The following is an 11,735-nucleotide window of genomic DNA, read 5'->3' as shown; positions in this document are numbered from 1 at the left end:
TCAGTGAATCGCCGCTACTACCATCACCAACCATGGAGTGAACAATGAATTGCCTGTGATTGTTAAGCCACTAGACTGACATTCACTTCCATGAGTGAACTAAAAATGATCGTAAAGACCCGAGATTTTCGAAAATAATTAAATCCCGGAAATGAGAAGAAAAAAAAAATACCCAACTTCCTTTTACCATGAAGTTGGGGAGACATAGCTTACAAGACGGAACACCAAAACCTGATTATGACGTGAACCATCGGCAATTTATTTTTTTTTTCCTCCTATTCTTTAGGACTGGACTCAAGCCATTTTGCCATTGCTCCGAGGATCCTCTCGGTATCTACTTATACCGCTAGAACATTCAGCTGTCAGATTGTTGTCAAGATCAGCAGCAGCAGAAACTACTCGTAAATCCTTATGTCCGTTGCAATAAACCGCACTATCCTTTGCAATGAACGGCCGCGACTCCAGATTTTCCACATCCACTTCTCCATCTTCTACTGCAACATTAGAATTGTTTGCAGTAGATTGCCCGTTTTCAGAACAGGAGATCTTTGGGCTGCATAAAGGTATCTTAAGGCTGATGTCATCTGGATCCTCAACATCCCCGTGTGTCACGGCTCTCACCCTCTGGCCAACCAATGACTCTATCTCACCGTTAGGAATTTTCTGTGAAACAGAACTCATCTCAACATCAATATCCATCAGCTCTGCTCCATCATCTTGAGAACCCTTTTCAATGGATACGGCTTCACAACTAGAATGTCTGGAAACTGAATTGCCTTCAACAGATGTCAAACCTTCAAATTGACCTTGAGAGCAACATGCTATTTCCCCACCTGCCTTTTGATGATTCTCCTCTGCTGAGATTTCAGCAGTCATCAGACATGAGGGTCTGGGAGAAACCCTGCAACGCAGACAAGACATGCAACCCAATTTAGAGTCATATACTTAAGCCCTGGAAGATATTGTGCCTCCACTTGCATGTATGAACTGGTTCAAACACAAAATCAGTTATGAAGGCTAACCAAGTAGTTTGTTTCCACGTGGATCACTTAATTACTGTATGTAAAAGATAAGGTTTGTCTAGCGCTGCACATAAAAGAGCTTGAAAGTGGACATGTGACTAGCTTCTGGAAACTACAGAAATGAAAGAATCAAGCCAGCAAGTAATCGACATGAGATTGTTAGACTCAAGTCAAATAATGCTATCAAGAACATCTAAAGGATGAAAATAACCAATTGGGAACAAATTATCGGCTAAATAAGCAGGGCATCTGGATATTACTCTTCCATTCTAAGATCTGACCTTATCACTGCAGAATAAGCTGCTCAATTAGGGTAACCGCTCAATCTAGGATAATCAACCCCACCGGATGGCAGGCATCACTCTAATGACTGAAAAATGATTCGTAGATATGATTTTGCTAAAGAGAGGCCTACCGACTGTATAAGAGCATATATGCACCCTGTGAAAGCACCTCATCGAATCCAACACTCGTAACCTGCCAAAGTTGCAGAGTTAAAACTAAAATAAATTTGAATATATTATCAGGTAGGGGAACTTGCAATAGGTACATTGGCCCAGAACACGTAGATGACCACTATAACATGTCCTCTACACAATTATATCAAGAAAGCCCAATTGATTGACCAGTATTTCACCAAGTAAATGTGTAGTAGGACAACAATTTTAAATCCATCATGTTATCAAGCCTTTAGCCATTTACTAGAACACAAGAAATCAGCGAAATTTGGAACTAGTATCAAATCTTTGTCCAGAAAAACTTGTTGGCTTTGGATGATTGAGCAGTGACTCAAAAATCTTCCAGTAAAATTCCTTAGCATAACTGAGAGAGAGAGAGAGAGAGAGAAGAGATGTCCCACCTTACAGTCATCTATTCTATACCAATTTCCAGAAAAATCCTTTGTGTAGCAAATATAGTGACCAAAGAAGGATGCATTCAGCATATCCACGTGGACAACAACCGCATAAAGCTTGTAGACATCAGCGCCATCTCCTCCTTCACTCATGTAAGGGCTAAGATCTAGAGTCTCAGGGAAATTTACTTTCTTATTGAGTTTCCCAAACCTACCACTCTGCATAAGTTCACCAACAACTTTAATATCACAGGTAAAGCTTGCTAATCTAACTGAAGAACCGAAAAGAATAAGCATATTTAAGTCGCATAAGTTCTCAACAATCTTCTTGATAAAACTCCTAAAGATAAATATCCAGAAACATCTAATATCTAGTCCATGTAAAATCTTTAAAAACACTAAAGTGGAGCTCCAAGAGAGAAATCCCAGGTGTGCACCAGAATTCATTACGTCATTTTGTGATTGGTCCGTTTGGTCCTATGCGGTCCATGTTTATAAGATTGCAATAATAAAAGGAAAGGGAAGAAGCTAGGCCATGTTTATAATATGGAGGCCGCAGGTTTGAATCTTTTTGGCCTCCTCAATGTCATTTTTCTTTCTTCTTTTTTTGAAAAATTAATATTGCTAGAGGTGCCCCCAACCCTTTATTTCGTTCTTTTTTTGCCTTTTCATTTTCTTTTTCAATATTGCTCAATTCTTTTTTTCTCAACAAACATCAGATAACGTGACCAAAAAGCAATATGGTCATCCACTATTTCCTTCTTTCATTATTTTTGTTCTCCTCTTTGTTTATTATATTTACAATCTATTGAAAGACAAATTTATCTTTCCTTTTTTTCTTATCCCAAATTATCTTTTGCGCTAGGATTGTACTTTTGTTATATTTTTCAAAAATCAAACTCAAGGATAATTATAACTTAGACCCAAAAAATTCTTCACTACTTCAATGCTTATAACATTAATTTTGTCATTATCAATCATCTTAAAATTGCATTGCATACGTTATTTTCTTATTTTGTTGGCTGAAATAAATTATGATTTAGCCGACCTTGCTTACTATGTACAAAACTGTTAAAACCATTGGAAAAGTCAAAACTATGAGGAGAGATGAAATGTCATTTGTCTATCTTCAAGCAGTCATTTTATTATTTGAGGATAGATGACAAACATGTAAAATTGTTCTTTTCCATTAATTGATGCAGTACTTTGGTTATTTTTGTCCAGCTGCATAGTCAGGTATTTTTCCAGTAAATAAATAAACCCAAGCCCGTGTAATTGTGAAAAGAGCAAGTGCAACCTTTAAAGTTCTCCGACAAAACTTTTTCAACCACATAAATCCATGAAATTTCTCTACTTTTCAGAAAATATAATGGAGACAGTGGCCATTAAGTGCAATATGTGTTTCACTTAGGTATTTAGTTAAATTTTGTCAATGGCTAAAATGAAGTCACTTGCCTTGAAATTGTGCATTTTGATATCAATAAAAAATCGTTCACTCCTGGTAATTACAATATATAAATGCCCCTCCACAGAATTATTAAAAGTTCAAATTATCGAAAATATAAGATTTTCAAATTTCCCAACATATCATTACCTATTGAATGCCATTGCATATTTTAATCTTGTACTTGGTTGCAATTAGATTCTTTAAACTCCTTTTTTATTTGGATTTCAAACCTCATAGCTTAAAGTAGAATTTTGGTTGATTAAAAGTATTGCCCATCTATAACTGTAATTATTCGTTCAGTTTTACTGATACCTACAATTTCACAATAACAGAACATATGCATTCTCATACAAGCAGGCAAAAAGGACATTGCTCATTTGAGAATTCATACAATCCATCTCTAACATTAGAGCAAATCGATTTATACAAGAATTTAAAAACTTTGTTTAGCATTATGGGAAACAAATATAGTCAAGAGCCTCCATGAAGCAGGGTTAAGCAACAAGAGTTTAAATGCTTGACTTTCAACAGATAAACTGAGCCAAGAACCATAGCATTACATGCAAACTATTTGAAACTAGGAATGTGTTTGTGAGACCCCAGACAGCACATTTCTGAGAGACTCTTTGAATGCTGTATGTACGTATTGACTCTTTAAATTTTGCATTTAGTGCATCATGACATGCAGAAATGTAATCTCTCTCTTCAGCTAGCTAGAAAAGAAATCTTTGGGTGTGAATTATGAGGACCAAAACAATGGTCAACTTAAAATCTGGGGAGAAAAACTATGAGAACCACTCAAAATTTTGTCTGGAAGAAAATAAAGCTTAAAACTAGCATCCCCTGCTCCCCATATCTTCTGATCAATATTTGTCAAAATTCAAAAATATATTCGAGATGGAAATCAAAGTTAGCAACCTTCCATAACCTATGCAACACATTCATTATAACCTGAATGTGTCATGGCCAAGGAAATCATCTAAACAGGTTAAAAATTCAGCCAAGATGTCCACACTGAACATTACATAATCAGATCTGCATAGTTGAACAAGAAGCAACAATACAGACCTGAAATCTTTTTAAGGCAATTGTTAGAATGTTTGGAGCATGTCGTACAGTTAGACGCTTCCATGCCTTCACATAGTCATTACATCTGCAAAAATGGAGAGGCATAACCAAGCAAGGAAAAGCCTCAACAGGTTACCATAGAGAGAGAATAGCCAGTAAAAGCCATTAATCTCCACCTATTAGTTCATTTGGGACGCAAACTTAAATGGAGATAATTGGCAGGACAAAAAGTATCCGAGAAGACAGAAAACAACCATACCCGTCACATTTATACATATTATCCCCATGGAGCCATTCTTTGACAGTAAATTGCTCTAGGCATTCTTCCAAAGACCCAGCATCACCGTGAATTTCAACGGTCAAATCCATCATATTCTCATACTGGTTCGAGACTTTATTGCAGTTGGCGCAGATAACCTGGAAATAAACAATGACAACACAAAGTCAAAACAATCAAAAGAAAATGAAAATACAAACCATAACAAAGGCCAAGTTAGATTTCATGAAAGCATCGTCACGAGAAAAGAGTATGCCAGGTACACAGTAAATGTCCCTTTACTCATCCAAAAGAAAAGTCTCACAACATATGTAGGTGAGATTTACAGTGAGCCATTTCCAGAAAACTAACCAGAATAAAAATGGTTTCTTTTGATTATTACTAGATATCATCACCTATGACCTATAAAAAAGCATGCACAGAACTCATCCAAACTTTCTGAAGAAACAATTTCAGAAGTAATACATCAGTCTCATTTCAAGAAATACAAAAGGCTTAATTCTGTGTAAGACTGATAGCAGGAATAAAAGCATCAGCATGCTTGGGAAGTGGATGCCATTAAGATATACGTCTTTGGTAATTATAGGGTTTTTTTTTTTTTTTTTTTTTTTTTTTTTTTTTTTTTTTTTTTTTTTTTTTTTTTTTTTTTTTTTTTTTTTTTTTTTTTTCTAAATTTCACAAATCTTAGTATGAACTGGACCAAATTAAAATATACTTACAGTATCAAGCAATAAGAAACAAAACAGCCTGCCTTGGATTTAAATGCATTACCTGAGATTGCAAGTGACCGCCAAATATATGCTGGATAATGGTTGTTTCTTGAGCACTTGGATGGACAGCTCTTTCACCACCAAAGTCATCTAGGCAGACTGACTGCATTGTATCAATGGCAAACCTGCATAAAGAGGGCATACTTTTACCTTAGCTAAGAATCAGATGTACCAATGATGCTGAGAGGCAATGTATCTCTCATGTTCTCATTGGTTCAAACCATAAAATAAAATTAACTAGAAGTAACATAGCAGGAAACCTCATAAATTCATGAGCATCCTCCTGCCTTCCATAACCAAGATTACCACCAATATTCGGCAACCGTGACAAAATATTGATTGGCGAAAAAGGATGAATAGACTGGCTGGCTCTTTCAAGATGGTTCTGCAATTCGCATAGGAAGCACCAATCATTACGTCGGCCTGACAAGTACCAGCAATCGTGACATCAACAATTGACCTCGGCTAAAATACTGTAAACAGAGAATATATCACCAATAAAATTCAGAAACCTACATTCTTTCCTGTGGCCCTTATTCAAAAGGTAGGCAACAAGTGGCCGTGTGGATGCAAGACATTGTAGAACCACATTAGCAAAGCAACTGTCCAAGGAAAGTTTGAGGATAATTAGTATGACACGGACACAGATTAATTTTTTGCTTTACGAATGCTGGTTGGTGAAATTAATATCTTGGATTTAAAGCTCTAACAAAATGAAATCACATGCCATATGTGAACCTGTTTCCACAATTTATCAGTCCACATGGAGGAAATCCCGATTTTTCCAAGTTGTAAAGATCCACAAATTCCTCATATGGGAAGAGTATCTGTAATTAAAGAGCCAATAAAAAATATTCAGCTAAAAAGGAATAACCTTTATTGCCGAGGCATGAATTAAAAGGACTTTACCAAAAATTCACCTTTTTTAGCTGTTTAATTGGCTTGGGAGTTCCATTCTGGGTGATCAGGGAAGCTTCTGAAGAAACTACATCAGATGATGACTGGTAAACTTCGCACTTTGGCTTATGCTCTTTCCAATGAGCTGCTTGGCATTTTTGGGAGCTGCATGAAGAATGACAGCAAAACTGTTTGGATCATCTCAATGCCATTAGTATCAAAGCCCATCCAACAAACCCAGAACTAACAAATTTGGCAATAATGGAATACAAGGAATAGACATCAGAACTAGCATCCATCACACCTACATACACAAAGGCCCACCATGATAATATGCAACAAAAGCTTTGGGCACACCAGATATGGGCATTCAATCGTCAGCTTCACCATAAACCAATTTAATGAATTTGGACCTCCCACCTATTAATCTCTTTATGATAGCAAAATTGATAAAGCTCGATATAGTCAACAGTACCTAAAACTAGCATGACAAGTTGGAGTGAACAAGGCTAGCATCTCGATTAACAATGAGTCCCCAGCATCAAAATACCAACTCCAATGGAATCTTAACGAAGAAGCGAGGAAACTATCCTCACTACATGACTAGATTCCGACTGACTGCTCTGACTTGTCATATATACCTCCTAAACCAACAGCACGTATCATCACACAAGCTCCCTGGCAAGACTAAAAGCTACTACGTCTCAGAATTTGTGGGAACAAATATCCCACAAATAATACACCAACTAGCAATCGTACTGTCATTCTACTCATAATTCCTTCCATCTGAACACATAAGTATAAGGACTGCAGCAACAAAAAATAAAATAAAAAATAAAAGAAGAAAAAGAAAACAAGCACTTTGCTATTAGTATTGCCAATCAACTCCACAAATCCATCAATTACCTAGCAACATGTACGACACGCTTCATATGCTCATTGCAATCTCGCAAAAGATATAGCAATATAATCTTTACGGACAAAAATCCCAACTTAGCAACCTTTGATTGGAATTGCAACCGCTGAATAAGGTGGACAGTATTTGGAAACGAGCAAGACGGCCCTATCTTTAACGCAAATTACAAGAAGCACAGCGTAATCAAAACCAAATCGACCGCGAAGAACTCACCAATAGCGAACGGCCTTGCAGCGGGAGCACTTCTTGGGGCCATCATTGCCACAAACGACGCAGACAGCGGGCTCGACGGGAGCGCGGGGCATGATCCTCCCGCGGTCGGTGTGGAAACTGGGTCCGCCCTCGAAACTGGCGTCGACTTCGAAGTACTTGGAGGCGGTGCTCTTCAAGAGCTGGATCAGGCCGAAGGAGATCAAGAATGCGGTGAAGATGAACTGGAGGAACCAATACAGATCCAGCGTGAATCCCAAAACATGCATGCTATGCAACTCTCGCCCCGGTCTTAGGGTTTTTCATCGATCACGGGGGAGCGTATCGACAGCCAATTCCCACGGGGCGATGGAATCGAAATGGATAGCGACGCAAGCTGGGGAATCAGGCTGCTTCGGACAGTGGCTCCTCGAACGGAATCGAGCTAGACCTTGGAGACGGAGATGGAGATCAATGCAGAGAAAGAGGGGATTAGGGTTAATCGGCGATGATTTGAATTGGGGAAGAAAAGTTTTTTTTTTTTTTTAATTGAGCAACAACTTGGGGAATTTCAATTGCTCTGCACTTTCCCTTCCTGTTGTGTTATGCGTGGGGGTTGTGTGTGTTTCCATTTTTCTTTTTCTTTTTTTTTGGGAGCGGGAATTTTCGATGAAAAGTAGGAGGGGGTAGCGTAAGAAGGCCTTTTGCGGCTTCTTTAGAAGGCAACACTGTCGTGCGGGTGTTGTTTCTCATTTTACCTCCTTTTGGAAACTTTTTTCTTTACCTTTGGTAATAATCGGATTTTTCTTTTCTTTTTTTATGATTCCATGGCCAATATCGTAATATGTTTCTTATATTGTAACTAGTGGAAATATTTTACAATAGTGGAATCAATCCCATTACAGGCACGGTAGAAACAAGAAGAGTACTAAAAATAGCCTTGCTTTCCGCTCAACGATCGCTTACATACGAAGATAAGTGACTATTATGTAAGTTTTCACCTTCGGAGGAAATTGTGCACGTTCACATTATTTCACATCGATTTTCATCATATCTCAATTTATGAAAATATCATTTCCTCTTTAAAAAAAAAATAGTGCCCGTCCCAACGATCCCAAATTCTCCTAGCTCGCCCGACACAATCAAATATCAAATGAAAGTTAGCAACATGTTAGAACGAGCCGCAAGGGAGAGGAAATTGTTTTTTTTTTTTTTCTTCTCGATGTGAGGTTTTGCATAGACATTTGTAAATGTTACTGGGTCAAAAAGCAATAAGTAAGCAAATTGACACAATATACTGTAGAAATTTAACATCACAATATAGAAAGTTTAACCATGCATGAAATCACGAGTGACTTTAACCGAAGGGTAAGTACAATGACCAACAGTGAAAAGATGGACTTGCCGAGTTAAAAAAAAAAAAAAGGTCAAATCATTGGTGGGTTTTTCCAGAAAGAGTGGGACGATGCTTCGTTGAACTATCGCGATTATGATGACATGCAACTTCTTTTGATGTTATTATTACGACCAGGAAAGAGGTTTTAGACACGAAACCAATCAAATCTGTTCATTTCATTTATGTCGAACTCATGATTGCCTCGGGGAATCGTGAGAGTTTCGCGTTGCCGAGGAGCATGTCCGGAACCGCGTGACTGGAGAAAGAATCGGACAGAAATTTTAAGGTGAGCGAGTCGCGGAAAGTGGTGGTGGTGGTCTGGTGGGGTAGGTGGAGTAACGATGGCATATCATTTGCTTCTGAACTTGTGCCTCTAGAAACTGCGGCTTCCTTTCTCCTTTCTATCACGAGTCGTGCATTGATCGGGCGATCTATTCACTCGACGTGTAGGTTTTTTACCGATGGAAGGAACGGAAGAATTACACAAGGGCTTTTTACGTAATATTACCTTAATATGAAATGTATTAAAAAAATAAAAATAAGTTCATTGAAAGCTATAAAATTTATCACGACAGTGTAATTGAGTCTTAAAACTTACAAAAAAAAATTAACAATTAAATCCTAAAATTTATTAAATTATTATAATCAAGTCTTTTCGTTTGTCCAATTTAGCTAACGAAAAATGCTAATGTGAACGTTTTAAATATTTTCTCCCTCTACGCGGTGATGATGTGGGTAAAATATGAAATATAAGGCTAAAACGACGTCGTTTTAATCCAAATTTAAATTTTTATACAAATTATATTTAAATAAAAATATAAATAAAGCTAAATTAAAAAATAAAAATAAAAACTAGGTAGCGAGGGTTGCCATTGCCGCCCCATTGTAGTTGGGAAGGGCCCACCGATGGTGGGCAGAGAGGGCAACCCTCGCTGAGTGTTTATTAACTCTTTTTTTTATAAAAAAAAATAAAAGCTCGTTTTTAATTTAATTAGAATAAAATTTTGCAAAAATTTAAATTTGGACCAAAGTAACGTCATTTTAGCTACATCATTGCTACATACGATAGAAATATTTTTTTGTAAAAAAAAAAGCCAAGTCAGCCTTTTCTTGTCAGCGAAAATGAATGAAATTAACGGAATGACTTAATTATATCAAGTTGACAAGTTTTAATACTTAATTGCACTTTTTGCAAGTTTTAGGACTTTTTGCACTTTCGCGATAAATTTTAGGGCTCACAATGTACATTTCCCTAACAAATACTTTAGGACTAATTTTTAGGAGATCATATTATTGATTTCAATCATAACAAACCGATTTCTTCGTCTCTAATGGTTGGAGTCAATAAGATTTTTCTCTTTGTGCGTTTTGGGTTGGTCTCCTTGTCACAAACCAAATGAACCGGAATACCAAAGTTTTTTTTTTTTTTTTTGGGATCAAAATTAGAGGGTATAATATTAATAGAACGAAACCGAGTTACAAGGGAAATCAAAGTCTAAGCTTAGCAAAATAGATAACTGAGCAGGAGGCTTAGAAAGCCAATGCGGGCGGAGAGAGTTCGTGCGTTGGGCACGCGCTACACCAATCCGCAACTGAGTTTGCTGCGATCCTCGGGCAAAAGGCTAAAGAAACTCTTCTAAGTTGGGCCAGCAGGGATTTGCACTCCTCCGCCACGCCTTGCGCAGACCAAGGAGCTTCTCCGCGGCCCATTATCCAGTTGCAAACGGACAAACAGTCAGCCTGAAGATAGATTGCGGAATCTGCTTTCCCTTTGTACTTCGCTGATCCAGCAGTAGTCGAGTCGAGTCTTCTTCAAGCACAGTAGACCTTCTGTTACTGCAAGGGTTTCGGCGATCTGTGCTGAGGGTGCCTTGAAGCTCGAAGCGAAGCCGGTGAAGACAGATCCTTTGTGGTCTCGGTGAATACCAGCTGCTGCAGTTTCCATGGTTTCGCAGCACCACGAGGCATCGACATTCAGTTTGGAACAGTTCACAGCTGAGGGGATCCAGTGGCCCGGTAAGAGGTTGTTTTTCTGTTGTGGTTTTTTTTTTCCTGATTCCATCTTGCGTAGGTTTTTAACGTGTATGCTGCTGCTTCTATGATGCTCGAGGGGCTTGGATCTCGTCTTTGGAAGACCACCACCTCGTTCCTGGCTTTCCAGATGAACCAGAGGACGTTTGCTGGTGGGGTTTCCAAGTGGCCAGGTGTCGAGTCTTGTAATTTTGGTGGGGTTGATGTCAATAATCAAGCACTGATCAGCCCATATTTGTTTTGTCCAGGTACAAAGGAGAAGCACGTGTTCAATTGTTTCTGCTGCTTGGCGGCATAGAGGACATGGGGGGGATCTGGGGCTAGCTTTCTCCGGTGAAGGTTTTCCATGGTGGCTAAGGCGTTGTTGCAGGCACTCCATAGAAAGAATTTGATCTTTGGGTAGGAGTCCATCTGCCATTTTTTAGTCCATAGGCTTCTGCAGGGGAGGCGTGAGACGGAGGCGTATGTTGTAGTCTGTTGTGTAGCGTGAGCGCAAAGCCTGTTATAGCCCCCAAGGTGTTTGAAACTAGCCGAAAGTCCCATTGATGAGTCTCCTGATTTATCAGATCATTCACTAAACAGGGATCATGTAGGTTAGCCGGACCTCCAATCCTTCCCCTTTTTGGCTATGTCTTTTGCCATTTACATATGAAGCCGCTTCCGATTTCAAAGAAAAGTGGAATCAAAACTCAGAAGTATAGTATGGAGCTCAACCAAGCCTACCCATTAGTGCTATATCTTAACTGGGCTAGGCCCATGATCTATTTCCTTGGATCTTTGTCCGCACAAAAATCCGAGAAGAAGAAAAAACTAGTGTGTGTGTGTGTGTGTTAGTACGACATGTGACCTTTGTGGACCGACAGGACACG

At 38.5% G+C, this 11,735-nt stretch overlaps 1 protein-coding gene across 1 annotated transcript; it reads right to left on the bottom strand.

The window, feature by feature from the left end:
- LOC115729181 (ubiquitin carboxyl-terminal hydrolase 18-like) lies at positions 1-8,051 on the bottom strand. The gene is made up of 11 exons (XM_030659652.2): positions 7,464-8,051; positions 6,358-6,499; positions 6,176-6,264; positions 5,954-6,039; positions 5,698-5,860; positions 5,439-5,562; positions 4,650-4,807; positions 4,391-4,475; positions 1,882-2,094; positions 1,438-1,499; positions 1-901 (listed from the first exon to the last, which is right to left on the bottom strand). The coding sequence occupies exons 1-11, from the start codon at positions 7,727-7,729 to the stop codon at positions 295-297; spliced, it is 1,995 nt and encodes a 664-aa protein (XP_030515512.1). The 5' UTR covers positions 7,730-8,051; the 3' UTR covers positions 1-294.
- Between the last annotated feature and the right edge of the window lie 3,684 nt (positions 8,052-11,735).

Source organism: Rhodamnia argentea, chromosome 4 (genome assembly GCF_020921035.1).
Source record: "Rhodamnia argentea isolate NSW1041297 chromosome 4, ASM2092103v1, whole genome shotgun sequence".
Taxonomy (NCBI): Eukaryota; Viridiplantae; Streptophyta; class Magnoliopsida; order Myrtales; family Myrtaceae; genus Rhodamnia; species Rhodamnia argentea.
This window is presented reverse-complemented; position numbering and strand designations above follow the sequence as displayed.

Coding starts and splice junctions, on each gene's coding strand:
- LOC115729181 (XM_030659652.2), bottom strand. CDS start 7,729: ATGCATGTTTTGGGATTCACGCTGGATCTGTATTGGTTCCTCCAGTTC. Junction 2,095..4,390: donor TTGCCTTAAAAAGATTTCAG/GTCTGTATTGTT, acceptor GAACTTATGCAG/AGTGGTAGGTTTGGGAAACT. Junction 902..1,437: donor TATATGCTCTTATACAGTCG/GTAGGCCTCTCT, acceptor TCTGCGTTGCAG/GGTTTCTCCCAGACCCTCAT.